Source organism: Saccopteryx bilineata, chromosome 1 (genome assembly GCF_036850765.1).
Source record: "Saccopteryx bilineata isolate mSacBil1 chromosome 1, mSacBil1_pri_phased_curated, whole genome shotgun sequence".
Taxonomy (NCBI): domain Eukaryota; kingdom Metazoa; phylum Chordata; class Mammalia; order Chiroptera; family Emballonuridae; genus Saccopteryx; species Saccopteryx bilineata.
In genome coordinates this window covers 76,009,447-76,032,535 of record NC_089490.1, presented here as the reverse complement: position 1 = coordinate 76,032,535, position 23,089 = coordinate 76,009,447, and the positions used below count along the sequence as shown (strand labels likewise).

At 34.3% G+C, this 23,089-nt stretch overlaps 1 protein-coding gene across 2 annotated transcripts in view; it reads right to left on the bottom strand.

The window, feature by feature from the left end:
- The window catches only part of GRIK2 (glutamate ionotropic receptor kainate type subunit 2), a 696,770-nt gene that overhangs the window by 14,383 nt on the left and 659,298 nt on the right, over positions 1-23,089 (bottom strand). For both annotated transcript variants that reach the window (XM_066254474.1, XM_066254481.1), the window contains one exon: positions 6,735-6,985. In XM_066254474.1, coding sequence (XP_066110571.1) covers positions 6,735-6,985 — 251 coding nt within the window. The remainder of the gene's footprint in view (positions 1-6,734; positions 6,986-23,089) is intronic.

Here is a 23,089-nt window from a genome sequence, read left to right as displayed (position 1 = left end):
CGGCAGCCCAGAAGGACTTGTGCAGTGAGAGGGAAATTTCCTGGAGAAGGGAGAGTCCTGGGCCCCAGGACCGAAGCTCTAGCCTGCAACACCAGAACTTACAAGAGGCGTACAGATAGTATTTAGCTGCAAAACAAGCCAGGATACTGTTTATGAGAAAGAGAATTGTTAGACCCAGAATTCGTCTTAAAGGAACCGCACAGAAAACCTCTCTCACAACCACTCACCCGGGGCTCCAGGGGACAAGGAGAGATGAGAGACTGGAGTAGCAGGAAGAGAGTGTAATCTAGGAGGCACAGAGAGAAACACTTTGAGGGACAGCCACCCTAACCCCTGGGCTGAGTCACTTCCCAAATCTAAAGTGTATATTTTTCCTGGAACCAGCAAGACCAGCAAAGGGAAGTAGGTCACCAGCCAAACAGAAGTTCCCCTGCTTCAGTCAGAGCAAAGAACCACTTAGAAGCAGGGAGCCATCAGGGATATAGTATTGAGTGCTGAGGTCTGAGCTGCATCTCCTTCCCCACACTGCTGAGTGCTCTCCAGAGAGTGGGAAGTGGTGGGACACAGAAGCATGGTCCCGTTGGTGGAAGCAGAAGCCAGGGGCTAGTGGCAACTGTGGTCAGGGCATGCCAGCGCAGTCCAGCCCTTGGGGGTGAAAGTAGGTGTGGCCAGGGCTGTGTCCCAGGCATGAGCACAGTCCTACCCACAGGGGCAGAAGCCAGGAGCTGGTGGCGGCTGCGGGAAAGGCGAACAAAAGCGATCTGATCCACGTCTGTGGGCCATGCATGTGAGAGCCATCCTGCCTGCATAACTGGCCGTGGGGGTAAGGTGGAAACTGGGGAACTGGCTGAGGCCTGCAATGTGCTTCAGGGTACGTGAATACAGCCCCATGCATGGGGCTGATGTTTGCTCTCCAGCGCACGAACACAGTCCCACCCACCTGCAGAAGCAGGGCAGAGGCTAGGGCCAGCCAAGGCTTGCAGTACAGATGTGTAAATGCAGTCACATTGGCAGGGGTGGGGTGGAGGCCAGGGTCTAACCAGGGCTTGCAGTCTGGGCACGCAAAGGCAATCCCACCCACAGAGGCAAGATGGAAGCTGCAGCAACCCCTGCAGTGAGCCGGCCCTGGCAATGTCCATGCCCCAACGCTCAAGACAGCAGCAAAACAGGTGGCAGGCCTTCAGATAGATCACACCTAGGGAACACAGAGGCCACACCGATAGATCTCCAATGGCCACACCCTTCTTATACAAGAACAAAATGGAAAGGCAGAGAAATGTAACCCAAATAAAACAACAAAGAGAAATCCCCAGAGAAAGATCTAAATGAGATGGAAATAACCAAATCACCAGATGCAGAGTTTAAAATAATGCTTGTTAGGATGCTCAGAGATTTTAGAGCAACAATGGATGGACATAATGAGCACCTAAATAAAGATATAGCAAGTATCAAAAAGGACATTAAAAAAATAAAAAAGAACCAGTCAGAAATGACAAATACAATATCAGAAATGAAGACCACACTAAAAGGAATTAAAAGCAGTATGAATAAAGCTGAGGATCAAATCAGCAATTTAGAGGACAAGATAAAAAAAGCAAGGAAGCAGAGCAGCAAAAAGAAAAGAAACTCAAAAAGCCTGAGAAAACTCTAAGAGAGCTCTGTGACAACATGAAGAGAAATCACATCCACATCATAGGGGTTCCTGAAAGAGGAAGAGAAAGATCAAGGGATAGAGAATCTGACTAAATAAATCATAGCTGAAAACTTCCCTAAATTGATGAAGGAAAAAGTCACAAAGTTCAAGAAGAACAGTGAGTTCCATTAAAGAGTAACACAAAGAGGCCTACTCCAAGACACATCATAATTAAAATACAAAAATTAAGAGATAAAGAAAGAATACTAAAAGCTGCAAGAGAAAAGCTATCAATTACCTACAGAGGAGACCCAATAAGGATGACATCAGACTTCTCAACAGAAACATTAGAGGCTAAAAGGGAATAGCAAGAAATGCTCAAAGTAATGAATCTCAAGAGCCCACAACCAAGACTTCTCTATCCAGCAAGGCTATCATTTAAAATTGAAGGAGAAATAAAAAGCTTCCCAGACCAAAAAAAAAAAAAAGAGAGAGAGAGAGAGAGAGAGAGAGAGAACTCAAGGAATTCATTACAAACAAACCAATAATACAAGAAATGTTATGGGCCTGCTGTAAACAGAAAAAAGGAAAAAATTCTAGTAAAAGAGGAATGTAGATATAAAGAATAAAATGGCAATAAACAACCACATATCAATAATAACATTAAATTTTAAATATAATTGGGTTAAATGCACCAAACAAAAGACATAAGGTAGCAGCGTGGATAAGAAAACAAGACCCGTACATATGCTGTCTATGAGAGACACACATCAAAACAAAAGATACACATAGCCTGAAAGTAAAGGGATCAAAAAACTTTTTATGAAAATGGAAATGAAAAACTGTTGGGGTAGCAATACTAATATCTTACAAAATAAACTTTAAAACAAAGACTATAGTAAAGGATAAAGAAGATCACTACATAATGATAAAGGGAACAATCCAACAGGAAGATTTAACAATTATAAATATCTATGCACCTAATATAGGAGCACCTAAATATATAAAGCAGATTTTGATGGACATAAAGGGCAAGATAAATGGAAATACAAATAATAGTAGTGGACTGTAATACCCCACTAACATCAATAGTTAGATCCTAAAGAAAGAAAATTAAGAAAGAAACAACAGACTTAAAGGACACATTAGATCAACTGGATTTAATAGATATCTTCAGAACCTTTTACTCTAAAGCAGCAGAATATACATTCTTTTCAAGTGCTCATGATACATTCTCTAGGATAGACCACATGTTAGGAAACAAAATGAGTCTCAATAAATCTAAGAAGATTGAAATCATATCAAGCACTTTCTCAGATCATAATGGCATGAAACTAGAAATCAACTACAATAGAAAAACTGAAAAACACTAAAACACTTGGAAATCAAATAACATGTTATTAAATAATGAATGGGTTAACAGTGAGATCAAGGAAGATATCAAGAATTTCCTTGAAACAAATGAAAACGAACATACAACAACTCAAAATTTATGGGATACAGCAAAAGCAGTCATGAGAGGGAAGTTCATAGCACTACAGGCATACCTTAAAAAGCTAGAAAAAGCTCAAATAAGAAATTTAACACTGCATCTAAAAGAACTAGAAAAAGAACAGAAAGTAAAACCAAGAGGAATTAGAAAGAATAATAAAGATCAGAGAGAAAATAAATGACACAGAGGCTAAAAAAACAGTACAGAGGATCAATAAAACCAAGAGCAGGTTTTTGAAAAGATAAAGAAGATAGATGAACCTTTAACTAGACTCATCAAGAAAAAAAGAGAGAGGACTCAAATAAATAAAATTAGAAATGAGAGAGGAGAAGTAACAACAGAAATGCAAAAGATTGTAAGAAAATAGTATGAAGAGTTGTATGCCATAACATTAGACAACCTAGGGAAAATAGACAAATTCCTCAAAACATATAATCTTTCAAAAACTAATATAGAAGAATCAGAAAACCTAAACAGACTGATTTCATCAAATGAGATTGAAAACTCCCAACAAACAAAAGTCCTGGGCCAATTGGCTTCACAGGCAAATTTTACCAAATATTCAAAGAAGAACTAACTTTTATACTTCTCAAGCTATTTCAAAAATTGAAGAGGAAGGAAGACTTCCAAACTCCTTTTATGACACAAGCATCATACTGAATCCAAAACCAGGCAAAGACACTACAAAGAAAGAAAACTATAGACCAATATCACTGATGAACTTAGATGCTAAAATTCTCAACAAAATATTAGGAAACTGGATCCAGCAATACATAAAAAAAATTATACATCATAATCAAGTGGAATTTATTCTCGGGAGACAAGGTTGGTACAATATTCATAAATCAATCAATGTGATTCAACACATAAACAAAAAGAAGGATAAAAATTACATGATAATATCAATAGATGCATAAAAAGCATTTGATAAAATCCAGCACCCATTTATGATTAAAACTCTCAGCGATGTGGGGATACAGGGATCATACCTCAATATGATAAAGGCCATCTATGACAAACACAAAGCCATCATCATAATCAATGGGCAAAAATTTTTAAAAATCTCCTTAAGATCAGGAACAAGATAGGGGTACCCAATTTCACAACTCTTATTCAACATAGTTCAGGAAGTCCTAGCTACAGCAATCAGACAAGAAGAAGAGATAAAAGGCATCCAAATTGAAAAAGAAGTAGAACTATCATTATTTGCTGACGATATGATATGGTACATAGAAAATCCTAAAGTCTCAGTCAAAAGAATACTATACCTGATAAATGAATTTAGCAAGATGGCAGGATATAAAATCAATATTCAGAAATCAGTGGCATTTTTATATACCAACAATGAACTGTCTGAAAGAGAAATTAAGAAAACAATCCCCTTCACTATTAAAACAAACAAACAAAAAATAACGTACCTAGGAGTAAATTAAACCAAAGAGGTTAAAGACTTGTACTTGGAAAATTATAAAACATTGTTAAAGGAAATCAAGAAAGACACAAACAAGTGGAAGCATATACCGTGTTCATGAATAGGAAGAATAAACATCATTAAAATATCTATATTACCCAAAACAGTCTATAAATTCAATGGTATTTCTATTAAAATACCAATGAGATACTTCAAAGATATAGAACAAATATTCCAAAAATTTATATGGAACCAAAAAAGAACCCTAATAGCTTCAGCAATCCTGAAGAAAAATAAAGTGGGGGGTATCACACTTCCTGATATCAAGTTATACTACAAGGCCATCATATTCAAAACAGCTTGGTATTGACATAAGAACAAGCATACAGATCAATGGAGTAGAACAGAGAACCCATAAATAAACCCATACCTATATGGACAATTGATATTTGACAAAGGAGGTAAGAGCATACAATGGAGTAAAGACAGTCTCTTTAGCTAACGGTGTTGGGAAAATTGGACAGGTACTTGCAAAAAAATTAAACTGGAACACCAACTTACACCATTCACAGTAAAAAACTCAAAATGGATAAAAGACTTAAATGTAAGTTGTGAAACCATGAATATCTTGGAAGAAAACACAGGCAGTAAACTCTCCGATGTCTCTTGTAGCAATATTTTTGCTGATTTATCTCCACGGGCAAATGAAATAAAGGACAGGATGAACAAATGGGACTATATGAAACTAAAAAGCTTTTGCAAAGCAAAAGATACCATTAACAAAATAAAAAGATACCCACACAATGGGAGAATATATTAGCCAATATGTCTGATAAGGGGTTAATTACCAAAGTTTATAAAGAGCTTATAAAACTCAACACCAGGAAGGTAAACAATCCAATCAAAAAATGGGCAAAAGAAATGAATAGACACTTCTACAAAGAGGACATACAGATGCTCAATAGGCAGATGAAAAAATATTCAACATCACTAATCATTAGAGAAATGCAAATTAAAACCACAATGAGATATTACCTCACACCAGTCATCAACAAAACAACATATAACATGTGCTGCAGAGGATGTGGAGAAAAGGGAACCCTCCTGCACTGCTGGTGGGAATGGAGACTGGTGCAGCCACTGTGGGAAACAATGGCTCAAAAATTAAAAATGGAACTGCCCTTTGACCCAGCTATCCCAGTTTTAGAAATATATCCAGTGAATAGCAAATCACTGATTCAAAAGAAGAAATGTACCGCCATGTTTATTGCAGCATTGTTTACAATAGCCAAGATCTGGAAACAGCCCAAGTGTCTGTCAGTGGATGAGTGGATTAAAAAGCTGTGGTACATATACACAATGGAATACTACGTGGCCAAGAGAAAGATGGAAATCTTACCTTTTGCAACAACATGGATGGAACCAGAAACTATAATGCTAAGTGAAATAAGTCAGGCAGAGAAAGAAAAATATCATATGACCTCACTCATTTGAGGAATCCAATGAACAATATGAACTGAGGAACAGAACAGAGGCAGAGGCGAGATCAAAGGGACCAGAGGGAAAGCAGTCAGAGGGAAAGTGGAAGAGAAGATGGGATCAGAAAAGAGAAAGAGATTAGTGAAATTATATATGCATAACACAGCATTATAGAGAATAAGACAACAAATCCTGGAGGGAAAGGGGGAAGGAATGGAGGGAAGGGGCAAAGGGGGGGGCTGGGAAACATTGAGGTGGGGGGAGATATATTCGGTGGGACATGTGGATCTATGTAAACACAATAAATTAAAATCATAAATAAAAAACACGTTTCATCTGCAAGAAAGTATTTTTTCTTCATATTATAGTTTCTGATTTTTGCTTCATTGTTAATTATATTCCTTCACCAACCTAACTGCAATAAACTTTAAGCAGCTCTTTTTTTAGTCTTCAATAAGAGGTGAAATAGTCACTTGTCTTGCAGCTGGTTTAATTAAACATACTAAAAAATCATAAAGTTGATCTTGTTTTCTCTCTCTGATATATATATATCTATATATATATATCTTTGTTACATATGTATGTTATCTTTGTTATATAACAAGTGGTAGAAGACAACAGTCACAGTTCTAAGCACTACCCTTGGTTGGAAAAATCAAAATACTTCCTTTTATTATAACAATTTGGTTTAAGTTGTAAAAAAAAAAAGTAATATTTACCTTTTCCAATTGAGCGTTTTTTTTGGATTTGTATAAAAACTCTCCCACTGCCACAAAAACTGAGAGCACCAAGCCAGCTGCCAGGACAATGAAGATGCCACCAATGTTCTGAACGCCCAGGGCACTGGCCTCCTTGCTCTCCTCCTCCGGGCAGCCGTTGCCCCTCCACCACTTCTCCTTCATCATGTGCAGCTTGCCTTCCTCTTGCAGCTGAAGAATCGCAATGGTGATTTTGTCTCTATATGGAGAACCTAAGAAAGAGAGGGTGTATGTTCACCTTTTCGAGGAACTCAAAATTTCATAATTAAAAGTTAACATGAGAAGAGGATAGAGCTTTTTCCAAATGTTCCGAACTGTGCCAATGTTCATTTCCAGTAGAGAAAAACCGGAAAACAACAGAGAATGGAAGTTTAACAAGATAAGCAAGATGTATGGCTCATTTTGAAGGGTAAAATGAATTTGGTTGTTCTTTTTTTTTTTTAAAGGAAAATGTTTCCTTCTGAAAGGCAGACTCAACTCAGAGTATCGGAAAAGAAGTAAAACAATAAGGAGGAATTTACAGTAGGAAATAGAGAGATTGCAAAGATGTTTTGTTAATGTCTAGGAATCATTTAACATTGAAAACAAAGTATTGAAAAAACAGTAACCCTTATTTTTAGGGAAATAGTAAGAAAATGGTATTTCCCTTCACTCAGTGAAATTAAGGCAATCATGAACAAGCTGTATGCAGGAGTAGCTAATGCCTTGCAGATAACAGATAACTTATTTTTCTATTTGATGGAAATAAAAGGTTTGCATGGACTTGAATCATGCAAATATCATTATGGCAATCAATGCATTGTTAGATTTTCCGGTTATATGTTTATTTATCATTTTATGCTGTGGGAAGAAATGTTCTTTTTTAGTGGAGGCAACAATGTAAGTGAAATTTAGTATTTAGGCTGATGGGAGTAGATATTTATCTGCATTAGCTATTATGTGATAGGTATTAACTTTTCTAATTGGTTGCCCAGAATCACAGAATAATGTTGAAGTAAAAGTATCTTTTAATATCTCTCCCAAAGGATTTGTCTTACGCCTTTCTCCCATCCAGAAATAGCCTATTTCCAACGTTTAATCTACTTCTCTAAAATACTACAGGCACATTCCATTTTTCTTCACAAATTCATTCATAATTTTTTATGCCTACAGAAAAATACCAATTTTAGCTTGTATTTAATATTGCTGTATTCTTGTTTTAACTTAAATATATCTACAACTATACTTAAAGCTTTATTTCTGCTAAGAGCAACTAAAAACCTGATGAGAAAACTTTTCTGCATCACAAGGGGACACTACTATATATATTGTTTTTATTTGATTATTATAATATTTTAATTCAGTGTTATTCATTTAGCAAGAATGTGCAAGTTAAACATAGAGAGGCAAGGATAAACATAGAAAGTAAGTAGCCTGTTAAAAAATTTGGAGTGAAAAATCTATGAAATCCAGCTGGAAAGCTATTTCTTTGGCATAATCTTAATATGCTAACAACAAATATGTAAATACATGGCTTCTATATAATGTTTTTTATAGTTTTCCTAAAAGGGGGCATTATTCTTTCCTATAATTATAACTCAAATATTTTATTTTATTTTTTAAAATATAAAAGAAAGTTTATTTAGAATGTCACAGAGGTAGAAGAAATGGGCCTTAGGAAACAAATAACAGGGACAGAAGAAGGTTCCTTGGGGTTTAGGAGAAAAAGAGAGACAGAAAAAATGAGCCTGGGGTGTGTGTGGGAGGGGAGACCAGGAGAAGGGGGAAGAGAAAGGAGAGGGGCCTGCTCCCAGGAGAGAGAATGCCCAAACTCAAAATATCTTAACTATATTGTAGGGAATCCCTGCTTCTCAGTTTCTTTCCTGTGCTCTCTTCCAAATACTGCTCTGATGAGAATTCACTTTCAAATCTATCCCTCAAGTCACTTAGAATCTCAAGGGATTATTATCCCAGCCCACAGGATTTTCTACCTTGATTATTCAGCCTAGGAGACAGCCTATATAATCTAATATTATTACTATTTACCTTTCAAGATGTGACCTATTTTCTTATGTAGATCATAAACTCTTCAGAAGAGAGGATCTATCTATCTATCTATCTATCTATCTATCTATCTATCTATCATCTATCTATCTATCATCATCTATCTATCATCTATCTCTCTATTTATCTATCTATTATCTATCTATCTGTCTATCATCTAGCTATCATCTATCTATCTATAGTCTATATTTAGGATCTATCTTATCCATCTACCTATCTTAATTCTAAATTTTTTCTCACATGATAAGCTCTCAACAAATATTTTCTACTATCAGGAGGATAATATGAGTGAGGCATTCCTCACATAATGTGAAGAGTGACAACCTGGTGCTTTCAAAGACAACCCTATTTGGATATCAATTTTTCATGAATTCATTAAGTTTAGTCTATCACCAAATTTCAGGTCACATTGACTCTGAATTACCACTCTGATTAACCATATATATTCCTTGTAAAATAAACATTTGACTGAGAAAAATACAACCCATTCCAAACACAGTTATAGTTTATCAATCATAACTTTTAATTAGAAACACAGCATCTGAAACAAGTTTTGTGTTGATAATGCTAGCAAAAACAGTAATGTGTGGTTAACATAAAATGTGGCTTCTTTTCTAAAAGTACAATTATAGGCAAAATTTTGCCAGTAAGTGACTTGAAAAGTAAACTTTCAAATATAAAAAATTATTGACCCAGTTTTTTTGAGCCAGCACATAGCAATACTGCAAGAATATAGTTTTATTACTAAGTTACCATACACACTGAATTGCATTAGGATGTTTACTCTAATGTCTTTAAACACAACATTCTTTACTGCATTCTCAAAATTAGGCACTGATAAATAAAAGCAAGCCACTGTTGAACAAATGATGCACACATCTTGCTCTTGCGAGCTGAGCTGCTTATTTCCAGCACTTCCTATAAATATAAACATTTCCTATCACTAGTAAATCTCACCACACTTGTTTTCCAGTGTAAACATAGTAATGTATAAATGACAAAGTTAATATACCTCATTTTGAGGTTTTTAACAGGATGAAATAATAAGGCATATAATCAATGAAAATAAATTATTGCCCTGCTTTGTCATTCTGTCATTGGTTTAGTTTAGTGATTACTTTTTAAAAGCAACAATAGCCTGACCAGACAGTGGCGCAGTGGATAGAGTGTTGGACTGGGATGCCGAGTACCCAAGTTCGAGACCCCGAGGTCGCCAGCTTGAGCACGGGCTCATCTGGTTTGAGCAGAAAGCTTGCCAGCTTGGACCCAAGGTCACTGGCTCGAGCAAGGGGTTACTCGGTATGCTGAAGGCCCGCGGTCAAGGCACATATGAGAGAGCAATCAATGAACAACTAAGGTGTTGCAACGAAAAACTGATGATTCAACAATGAATTATTAATTATTTGGCACATTATTTGATGTTCCTTATAAGGAATTTCTATGTAGATACTAGTTGAAGTCAACCATGGACTGTTGATAATAAACTCTTCAGAAATCTCATGTAATTAAAAAAATCTCAAGGACATATGGAGATCAAAGAATAAAATTATCTTCCATCCTCCTGTGACATGAACAGCTGTGTGCTTAACTCTAATGAAGTGACCAGCCATTATTAGTTAGATAGATAAACTTATGTTTTCTTCCAAGTCACAAGTCAGACTCAGTCTGTATGCTGGCAAGCAAAAAATTAAGGCATTACAGGCAACTGAGAGAAGCTGGGAATTTCACTGTAAGGCTGCCTCCAGGGAAGATGTGGATTTTTGCAGGAGGACTCTAAGTTTGACTAGGAAACTACTAAAGAAATTCTAAATATGTTTATCATAACATGTACTATTGTACCTAACAGTCAACTCACAAAGGCTTAAGGGAGCAGACAGATAACTCATAAATGAGTGAAGGAGCAAGTTAGATAAAAATAAATAAATAAAAAAGGAAAATTGCAACATCCTAAGTGGAAAGTGGAAAAATAACTGTCAGTCCTGTTTTATTAAAACTCTGTGAGATTTCAACAGTGTTATCAGGTATATTAATATTTTGTGAAATATTTTGTCAAAAATTATCTCTTTAAAATGTTTGCAAGTAAATCATTTTTAAAAATTATCATTCAAGATAAACCAAATACTTTTCAATGCTAAATCTAGTCCTTCAATTTTTCACTATGCAATCTCTTTTTTTAAACTTATTAGGGTGACATTGGTTAACAAAATATTACGGGTTTCATGTGCAAAATTCTACAACATATCATCTGTACGCTGTACTGTGTGTTTACCACCCAAAGTAAAGCATCTTAATAGTCTCTTATAATCACAATCGCAATGAGACTTTTTTTGGTTATTTAAACATGTACTTCATACTGACAGTAAGAAACTACATATTATGTTTTTAAAATGGTCTTTTTCCAAGTTGCCAAAAGGTTCTAGGTTACAAAAGAGAAAGAGAGAGAGAGAAGAGAGAAAGAAGGTAGGAAAGAAGGAAGGAAGGAAGGAAGGAAGGAAGGAAGGAAGGGAGGGAGGGAGGGAGGGAGGGAGGGAGGGAGGAGGGAGGGAGGGAGGGAGGGAGGGAGGGAGGGAGGGAGGGAGGAAAGAGAAAAGAAATGATTACTACATATTGAAGCCCGTTGACATGTCAGATGCATATAACCTGGGGCTCAAAATAAGAACATAAAGAAGTCTCAGAGGCAGTTATTTTCAACTGATAAACAGTAATCACATATATGTGGGCATAACTGAAAACCAAAAATGCGCCAACTGGAAATTTTCTCATAAAAGAATTACTGTCTTCAAATGTCCTTAAATGTTAAATTTTGATAAAATGTTTTACATAATATAATATTATAATTTCATTAGAATCCCTCTGAACAAACAAATTAAAAGCTCCTTAGAGAAATAAACTGTGATTATTATGGGCAATTAATCCAAATTTTATGAAATATTTCAGAGTTAATACTGCATTTAGGTTTGTTTCTTCTCTTTGCTCCTTACCTTCCTTTTTCCTCCCTCATTATGCATTCATTTCTTTCTCTTCCCCTTCTTTCTCATGCTTTCTACTTTTGTTCTCCTCACCCTCTCTCCTTCTTTTCTTCCCCTTCCCTGCTGTTCTTCCTGTTTCCATTCTTCCTTTCCTATCTCCACCTCCATCCTTTCTTCTCTTCATTTCTACCATTCTAATTTTTTTTTACTTAAGGACTGCATACTTGGTTCTAAGTCTAAGCCTACTAAACATAATATATTGATACACTCATTTAATTGTTCTTTTCATAATCTGTACCAACTCTCAATTTCAATTATAAAGTAGCCTGACCTGTGGTGGCACAGTGGATAAAGCACCAACTGGAACACTGAGGTCCCTGGTTCAAAACCCTGGGCTTGTCTAGTCAAGGCACATATGGGAGTTGATGCTTCCTGTTCCTTCCCCCTTTCCCTTCTCTCTCTCTCACTCTCCCTCACCCTCTTTCCTCTCTCTGTCTCCCTAAAATGAATAAGTAAAAACAAACAAATGAAAAAGAAATAATAAAGTAAATGCAATCAACCCTCTTTCCCCTCTCTGTCTCCCTAAAATAAATAAATAAAAAACAAAACAAACAAAAAAAGAAATAATAAAGTAAATGGAATCAGTATTTCATTTAAATCTTGGGGAAGTTTATTGATTAATAAACAGCTTCTCTTTAAAGGTTGCACAGCAAGCTGCCTAATACTTACAACGTTTTAGTGAAATATGATGAAATTAAGTTATCCACATACTGGCAATCTCCCATCCATCCTGTCCAAATGCCTGTACTTTAAAATCTGGTTTCTTTGTGCTTTAATCAATTGTACACATCAGAAACAAAACAATTCTTGCTGTCTATAAATATCTTTCCCTAAAACTCATTATACAAATACTTCTAAAACTGAATTTTCCATACACTTCTCTCTTTATAGGAAATGTACATTAGTGTCTTATTTTTTAAGTATTCCTTGGTCAGATAAACTGAAGAATAATCCAAAACAAATATATCTCTGCTAAATTCACATTACACATTAGCAAAATAAAGGTTTCCATCTCTCCGTGAAGGAATGAAAGAAAGAAGTTTAAAAACTTGTTTAAAGGGGTTAAATTTGTTTTTAGGGGAAGAATTTTTTTTGCTTCACATCTATTAAAGTTTTCATCACTTACATTATTTTAAACTTAATTTGAAAAGCACTGCCTTAGATCACAATACTTACTAATTTTTTTACACCATTCTTTCTCTAAAAACAAACAAACAAACAAACATTGTTCCTGTTAAATATTTTTGCTGGCCCCTGCTTAGACATCTTCCTTACTGTTTGAATTTGCACATTATTAAACATTAAGTTGCATTTTTATATGTTTTTTATTATCTATATCTCCATATGCTTATAAAACATTAGCTCACAAAAATTCATATCTCATTGATCACCGTAAGACAGATCATCACACTTGGCTTTGAAATCTCTTTACACAAAGTACATAAAGTACAAGATACTTTGTGGCGGACAAGGTTATAAAAGTTACTTAACTATATTTTCATACCAAAATTGATTAAACCAACTTTTTGCAATAGAAAGTACATGGGCTTTGTTCTTTCTAACAGCACCCAAATCTTTTAAATATGTTGTTAAAATTTTATGCAAGTACTGCTCTTTTTTCATAATGACAAGTCCTTTATATCCACTTCCTACAACATTTTGATTTGGTTTTATATTTTGTAGTTATTCAGATCATCATAATGGTAGCATGTGCTCTGTAAGATACAAAATTAGGTAACATTTTGGTAGTTTCTCTCTTTGGGTCTGGGAAGATGATTCTATGAAGTAGTCTACTCATAATTTTAGATTTCTTTTAGCTTGTCATAATTCAAAATATTGTACACTTTCTGAAATATGGTAATGTACATGTCTTGTGGGTATGAGGCTAAATCATTAAAAAAGCATATAGTAATCTAAGAACTGGCCTCAAAAAAATGAATAATTCCTTATTTCTCTTCTTTTAAAGAACTGAGTCTGATAAATGTTTTTAGGACATTTACCCAAAAATCCTGAAGCCCTTGAATTTTGGGTTAAGACTACACTACCTGTCAGATATCAGCAGTTAATCATTGGTTATTTGCATTATTTCATCCAGTATCTAGCACACTGCCTATCACACATTAACCATTCAACAAATGCTTTTTGAATAAAATATTAAGTCAGCTGTAATATATCATTATGAAATAGCCAAAATATGTTAAGGAAGAACTTCTGATATTGGACATATTCACACATTCTTATTAAATTTAGTAGAATAAGAAGAGCCCATAAGAAGACTTAGTTGACATTTCTAGTATTGACTATCTATAATAAACTAGATGGACAAATAAGCTTATAAATTCTTTGTCATATCAGCATTTATATCTATAGTCAGTGATTTCTCTTGGCTGGTATCATCATATGTAAAAATTTATTAGCACAAAAGACCTGAGAGTATCTGCTGGAATCATCAATTTTCATTCTTAATTTACAATGCTCTGAAAAATATTAAATTTTATTAATATAAATGTCTCCCTGGTTTCTATGCTCAGCTGTTTCTGGGTGCCCTAAATGCACAACACATTTTGGCTGCTTTTAGAGCTTTATCTCTATTTACAATTCTTTTCATGATAAAAATCTTCCAATAAAGTCAGAAACACACTATATTCTCTTAAAGCCTTTTCCACAGCAGAAGATGGGTTTTGTTATCTCTCAGAACACTTTCTCTCCCATATTTGTTTTTAAGAAGTGCTAAGAAAAATATTATATTTACATTTCAGATTCAATTTTATATATCTATATTTCCAGTTTTATGCTCTATTCAGTCAATAATGCTATTATACAGTATGAAAGGATCATTGTTCTTTTCCTCCACAAATTTTGACTCAATTTGTAACTAAAACATAATTTCTGTGAATATTTGTTTAATGCTCATTTACCCTAATAGACTGTTTTCTTAGTATAACAGCTGTCACACAGTAAAAACACAATTATTTCTTGAATAAATGCGTGCATAAGTAAAATGAAATTTTAATTTATTAATAATTGGTCAGGAATACTTAAAATTATGTCCAGTCATTTCTTATGAATCTAAACCATATCTAGATATTTATTTCATCTTTATCCAATAATTAAATTTATTTTAAATAAAGCATTTAATATATATTGCAACTAAATATTTCATGAGGCCCATTGCAGACTCCCTGTTAGAAAACAGCTAAACTAGTGTGAAGTTATCATCATTGCTTCTTGTACTTTTTTAAGGGCATCTCATCAAATGCACTTAATTTTATAGGAGTATGAAAAATTCATGAGTGAGAATCATAAGAATAAAAAGAGTAATCTCATTTTGAAAACTAATTATCAACTTATAACATTTTAATCACAAAATGTTAAATGAGATATATTATATTAGTGATCCATTCTCTGTGATGCTGAGTAATCTTCCACATTGGACACTTATGAACATTATTTCTTTACTTAAAAATTTTCAATGATACTCTGAAACAATATAACAGAATTTCAATTTTAAAGTTTGCATACTTTAGCCTGACCAGGCGGTGCCATAGTGGATGAGCATCAGATTGGGATGCAGAGGACCCAGGTTTGAGTCCCCGAGGTCGCCAGCTTGAGTGCGGGCACATCTGGTTTGAGGAAAAAGCCCACCATCTTGAACCCAAGATTGCTGGCTCCAGCAAGGGGTTACTCGGTCTGCTGAAGGCCCGCAGCCAAGGCACGTTTGAGAAGGCAATCAATGAACAACTAAGGTGCTGCGATGCGCAATGAAAAACTAATGATTGATGCTTCTCATCTAACTCCGTTCCTGTCCGTCTGTACCTGTCTATCCCTCTCGCTGACTCACTCTCTGTCTCTGTAAATAAATAAATAAATAAATAAATAAATAAATAAATAAATAAATTTTAAGTTTGCATACTTTAAAAATAAGAGTAGGGACAATAACTCTTTTTTTTTTTCTTTTGCCTACTTCTCTATTTTTTTATGTGCATTCTGGTTTTAGGAAGTTATATACAAAAAAAGGAAATGATAGTAAGAGCATCCCTAAATTACTTTGTTCATTTCTTTTAGATACAGAAGGCAGAACTAGGTATAATATATTAAATTTATAATGGAATAATTTCAAATATAAATGCCACTGTTTATATGAAAATAAGAGAAGAGGTAAAAACAAATAAACTCCACAAAGCACATACTATACAGATTTGGGAGCAAATATATATGGAGTAAGTATCAAGTTATGTATCACTAAGGACTTTATAAAGATAATAAAATTTAAAGGTAAGTACTTTTATTCAAAATCAATAATTGGACAGAGGTTATGTTTTCTTCTATCTTGTAGACACCAAATGCAATGTCTTTATGAACTCAAGAGGAAGTAAAGTAAATGCATTCTAATTATAATACTATTTGCAGAATTCTCAGAAGAAAATTCAAGTATCTAAGATCACGAAGAGACATGCTTGTATGAGGCATATAAAATGTATCAATAAAAATAATCCAATTTATAGAGTATGTTATGTAGCTAATTGCCTTTTATTCATATTCTGAATATACACTAACATATGAAAAAAATAGAAATGACAAATGTTATCAATTTATAATGAAAAGGTAAACTGTGGTCACTAGTTAATTTATCATATATTAGCTAAAAGTGGCTGGTGAAGTAGATTTGTAGTCACATTTCTTCTCTGGCTATTAAATCATAAAACTGACACTAAGTATGAAAATAGAAATGGTTTATTCTAGAAATCATGGCTTCTTTAAAATTTTTCATCTACAGAGTAATCATTTGAATAGTGGTAAGAATGAAAATGTCAGAAAAAATGTTCTAACTATGATGTTTTCATTCCAAATCTAATATTAAACTTTAATGAATAAATGATAAAAGTTGGGTAATTTTAAATAAAATCATCATTATAGTTAATAATAAAGAATCCTCAAAACTGGGAGAGAAGATAACTTTTCTAAGAGAGTCAAGTAACCATCCATAAGATAGAGCTCAAGTTTATTTCTTAATTTGGTTTGACTGCTTTTGAATCCTCTAATATTGAAAACAATTTTTGATCCCCTAGTATTAAAAAAATGTATTTGTGGTTTCAGTTATTTGTATCTTAGCCCTTTTTTTCTTCTATTCTTTTTATAGAACCTAACTAGGATTTTACCATCAGCCAGTAGGTAATCTGTAATTAAACAACAATAATTTAGGGAGAAGGAAGTGATTATCTACTTTATAAGTATAAGACCATTCCTATTGTAAGGCATTTCCTTCTCTTAAAATTTCCTGAGTGTTTACTAAACAGAGTCCAAGATATATTTAGAAAAGGTTATCTCTGAATACATATATGCTTCCTTTGCATTTGGTCAATGTAAAAGAAATTTAATCACTTTTTAATTTGTTTGACTCTGAAAAATAATGAACATAAAATATAGATATATATCATATATCATTATACGGAGTGAAATAAGTAAATCAGAAAAAATCAGGAACTGCATTTTTCCATACGTAGATGGGACATAAAACTGAGACCAAGAGACATTGACAAGAGTGTGGTGGTTACGGGGGGAGGGGGGGAGAGGGAGAGGGAAGGGGGAGGGGGAGGGGCACAAAGAGAACTAGATAGAGGGTGACAGGACAATCTGACTTTGGGTGATGGGTATGCAACATAATTGAACTTTAAGATAACCTGGACATCTTACCTTTGAATATATGTATCTTGATTTACTGATGTCACCCCATTAAAAATAAATTTAAAAAAAAAATCAAATGCTAAGGGCCTAATATCCAAAATATACAAAGAACTCACAAAACTCAACATCAAAGAAACAAACAATCCAATTAAAAAATGGGAAGAGTACATGAACAGACACTTTTTCCAAGAAGAAATACAAATGGCCAATAGATATGCAAAAAGATATTCATTTTCACTAGCTATTAGAGAAATGCAAATCAAAATTATAATGAGATACTACCTCACACCTGTTAGATTAGCTATTATCAACAAGACAGGTAATAACAAGTGTTGGAGAGGCTGTGGAGAAAAAAGAACCCTTATTCACTGTTGGTGGAAATGTAAATTAGTACAACCATTATGGAAGAAAGTATGGTGGTTCCTCAAAAAACTAAGAACAGAACTACCACATGACCCAGCAATTTGTCTACTGGGTATAAACCCCCCAAAACTCAAAAACATTGCTATGTAAAGACACATGCACCCCCATGTTCATTGCAGCATTTTTCACAGTGGCCAAGACATGAAAATAACCAAAAAGCCCTTCAATAGAAAATGGGATAAAGAAGATGTGGTACATATATATTATGAAATACTACTCAGCCATAAGCAATGATGACATAGAATCATTTACAACAACATGGATGGACCTTGATAACATTATACTGAGTGAAATAAGTAAATTAAAAAAAACAAACAAAGAACTGCACGATTTCATACATATGTGGGATACAAAATTGAGACTCACGGACATAGATAAGAGTGCAGTGGTTACCAGGAGGAGGGGGAGGGTGGAGAGGGACGGGGTGGTTGGAGGGCAGGGGCATAAAGAAAACCAAATAAAAGGTGATGGAGGACAATTTGACTTTGAGTGATGGGTATACAACATAATCAATGTCAAAATGATCTGGAAATGTTTTCTCTGAATCTATGTACTCTAGTTGATCAATGCTACCTCATTAAAATTAATTGTCTAAATAAAATTTAATATAAAAAATGTCAAGTGCTTTTTATTACTTCATATTCACTTTGAAATATCCTCTAATTTTTGTGAGCAGTATATTATAAAACATTTCTTCAAGAAGATCTTTTGGAATTCTTCAGGGTACATGCATTCTGAGCCAAATACTATAAATATAATGTATTTAATTCTTAGCACAATCCAATTATACAGACACAATTCTACAGATGAGGACTCTGAGTCTCAGGTAGGCTTTATCTGGGACATCTGGGACACTGATATAGTATTTGTACATAAGCCATCTTACTGAAAAGGTCACGGAGTCTGTACAATATCCTAAGAAAATGCCTTTCACACGAGTACCAGCAGCTGGAGGGCATTCATTTTGTAATTTAGTAGTTACACAATTTACTTCCATGCTTTGACTTTTTTTTTCTAATAAGTGCTATTCACCAATCTTACTTAGTCATGCTAACTAAAGGATGCAGTCTGACATAGTCAATCTGGATAACTAATCTGGAATAGAATTTGGACCTAGGACATTTGACTAATCAGCATATGATGATAAATAAATGAACTTAATGATCCAATGTTTGCATATAATATCTATCAGAACTAACCCTGTTTTTATGACAATTATTCATTTATATATTGTTTGCTACCATTTGGTAAGCATTTACAATATTAATGAAGGCTGATCATACTGATGCTCAAAATTCATCCAATTCCCTCTGGAAGCTTCCTGGTTTCTAACATACAAAGTTGTTTAATGATATCTGTGGAGCAGGCATATCTTACTGAGACTCATCTGTTTTCAGTGACATGACATCTAGACTTTAACAAATATGCCAGGAATTTACAGCTTCTACAGTTGTAGTTTGACATTTTTTGTTTAATTCAGGCTCTGAAAATTATTAGGTCTTGATTTAGCCTTCAAAATCACTTCACCAACATTAAAACTGTCCTACTTGTGCAATGAAAAAATAGAATGCATTTCAATGGAAGGTTTGACCTGAGGAAAAATGAATAATTTGCATCAATTTTTGTGCATTATGTCCAACTAATGAAGATAAATGGATTCATTCATTTCAGTAAAGCTGAAGAACTGAAGGCCAGCAATTTTATGCATGTATAATAATTCATATTACAGTACTTATTATGTGATGAACTGGGAATTCTAGAAATAAATGGTGAGCAAAATGGAAAAAACATGCTTCTTATACTAATTCTATTTTTATAAATACTGGCATATACTTTAAACAAACAACATGTCTCCCCTAGTACTAATACTACATATTTTACTTCATCAAATAACAAAAAACAATCATTGGAATCTCATGCATTTAACATTAGAAAACAAGTGAAAAAGAAATTTCACATTGTTTACATGTCAAAGGGGCATTCCACTTTAAAGAGTCAATGGTACAACCTACTGGGGCACATTTTTACTTTCGGTTGATTATAATGAGATGAACGCTACTTGAGAATATGCTGTTATGTATTTCTTAATTTAAAATATGTTAATAAAAACAGTTCATAAAGGTAACATTCAAATGTAAATATAAAATAAGAATATATCTTTATATTTAAAATAGTAAATATGATAGAAATAAAGTATAGCAAAAAATTTCGTATGTAATAAAATTGTTGTTAAATTTAACCTTAGTGCCGGGGCTCATTGGCTCAACGATAGAGTGTCAGCCTGGAGTGTGGAAGTCCCGGCTTTCATTCCTGGTCAGGTTACACAGGAGAAACAACCATCTGCTTCTCCACCTCTCCCCTTTCCCCTTCTCTCTATCTCTCTTTTCTCTCCTGTAGCCATGGTTCAAATGGTTTGAGCAAGTTGGCCTTAGACAATGAAGATGGCTCTATGCCCTTGCCTCAGAAGCTGAAATAGCTCAGTTGCCGAGCAATGGAGCAGCAGCTCCAGATGGGCAGAGCATCACCCAATAGGGGGTTTGCTTGGTGGATCCCAGTTGGGGCTCATGAGGGGGTCTGTCTCTGCCTCTCTGCCTGTCAATAATTAATTAATTAACCTTAGTCTTATCAATCATTATAAATATATTTAATGTACATTCACTTTTACATTGCCACTTGACCTTCTTATGTTCCATATATCTCAGTAGATCTATAACTATATTATTAATTTAATTTAGATTTTGTTTACAGAAATAATTTTTCATTGACTGAAACAAACTATTAATTTAATCCCACAAGGAAAATAAGAAGAAATGAGATCATAGAAAATTCAGCATCATCGGCAATACATAGAAATATGAACACAATTCTCTCAATACCCTTCTCTGCTGACACATAAGTCACATATGTGATTAAAGTTGTAAGAAACTAGTGAATGCATGAAGCATGCAACTAGCTTGTTGTTAAAGCAGAGATAGTTTTAATGAGACACTTCAGTCACTTAACAATATTTCTACCGAAGTGAACACATTAAAGCAAAATAACACCAACTGGCCCTGATGGATTTTTTCTAGACTGCTGCTTTCCTACCAGCTCATGGACTGCTGAGTCTGCCTAGTCTTCCAAGTACAATATGTACTCAACATTTGAAAGAGAGAAGCCAAGAAGGCTTTTAGTATGGGAAGTCAGAAGGGAGGCAATGTAGTCGAAAATGCTATTAAAGTAGAAATGCTCCCTGTTTGGATAAAGAGATTATCACCTATGGTGAATTAAGAGGCAAGACTGCAGCTGCTCACTCATTTTAAATATCCCTTAATAAAAACTGCTGTGATTTTATTTTTGACTTTACCCCATCCAGCGTTGTTATTTTTTTCTTAATTCTTTTGAATGAAATAGGAAGTTCAGTTAACTTATTATGAATAAGAACACCTACAACTTCAAAAATACAGTAAATACCACATTAAAATAACATTGCTGCAGTCAGAAAAATTATGAAAGAGATTTAGTGTCACCTCCAGCTTAATTAAAGCAGCTTATGCTTATTTAGCATTCACCTTCATATCATTGTTGATTGCTCCACTAAGGTATTTTTGTGTAAAGAGAGCTTCCCTAATTAAATAGCTTATATCTGAGTCATTCAGCACTTTCACAACACACTGGTCAGTAATCATCATACTCAGAGTGATGAATGGTGATGGTAGGTCCCTAGATGAATCACGCAAGAGGAGGTTTAGTATGCTAAGAGGAAGATGCACAATCCTTTAGGAAAAAAAAAAGTATAATTTTTGAAATATTTTTGATTTCCCACTCTAAAAGACATAGTCTTTTCTATTTTAACCTCCTGTGCTTAATTAACCACATATGCTTCTCTGACAATATCTGAAAAACTCAACTATAAGCAAAAGAAGTTCCTCTCTTCAATCATATTTATAATATTTGTATAACTGAAATTTTTATTATAGATTATGGTTCCTGCAGATTATAAACACAGAATCCTGGGCAATTTCTAGAACTGAACTAAATGTCCAGAGATGGAGCCCATATTAATTTTCTTTGAATATATTTATCACATTAACTCTTGCAGGAAAAAGAGCTAGAGCTTCCAATAACTTTTTTTTTCATACCAAAATGCATTATATTGTTTTGTTTAGTTTAGGCTTGTGATTAACAAAATTTTAAAGGTAAGTAAATATAACATATTTCAAATAATCCTCAATATATTTGCAATGATGATATAAAAGATAACTGCTGGCCTTAGCTGGGTAGCTCAATGGAAGAGCATTAGCCCAGCGTGTGGAGTCTTAGGTTCAATTCCGGTCAGGACACACAGGAAAAGTGATCATCTGCTTTTACCCATCCCCCCATCTCTCTCTCTCTCTTCTCCTCTTGCAGCCATGGCTCAAATGGTTCTAGCAAAGCTGGCCCTAGGTACTGAGGATGGCTCCATGGCTTTGGCCTCAGGTGCTGAAATAGCTAGGTTGCTGAGCAATGGAGCTGTGGACCAGCCAGGCAGAGTATCACCGGGTAGATGCTTGCTGGGTGGATCCTGGACGAGGTGCATGGGGAGTCTGTCTCTGCCTCCCCACCTCTCAATAAAAAAGAAAAAAGATAACTGCTAATGGATTTGAAAGTATTGGTAGGTTAGAATCTCTTTCAAGTATTAGAGTTGTATGTCATTGTGTATATTAGTAATTAAAGAATTTTCTAAAATAGTCTTCATCTATAAAATTTGATGTCACAGTTATTTATATCCTCTGAATTTTTATTAGTCTATACTGATAATTTTACATTAAAATTACAAGACAGTCCTTATAAAAATCAGATATTTATCATGTGCTATTGCTTATTTTTAAAAATTTCTTTTAATAAAAGCATAAATATATTACACTATTATACCACACTAATATACACACTACAAGGAAATAATTCCACTCAGATATATAATGCAACTTGATTTCTATAAGTTTCTCATGAAAATGACTGCTAATATCAATAAATATTTTCAGAAATAGCTCAGCACTCTTCAGAAGGTCAAGAATTGATCTATCAGCCAAGTGGAACAGACAGAAAAAAAAATGCCCCCATCCCAAGGCTTATAGTTTAATTTGCTTTGTTCTCACATCATATCCATGTGTATAA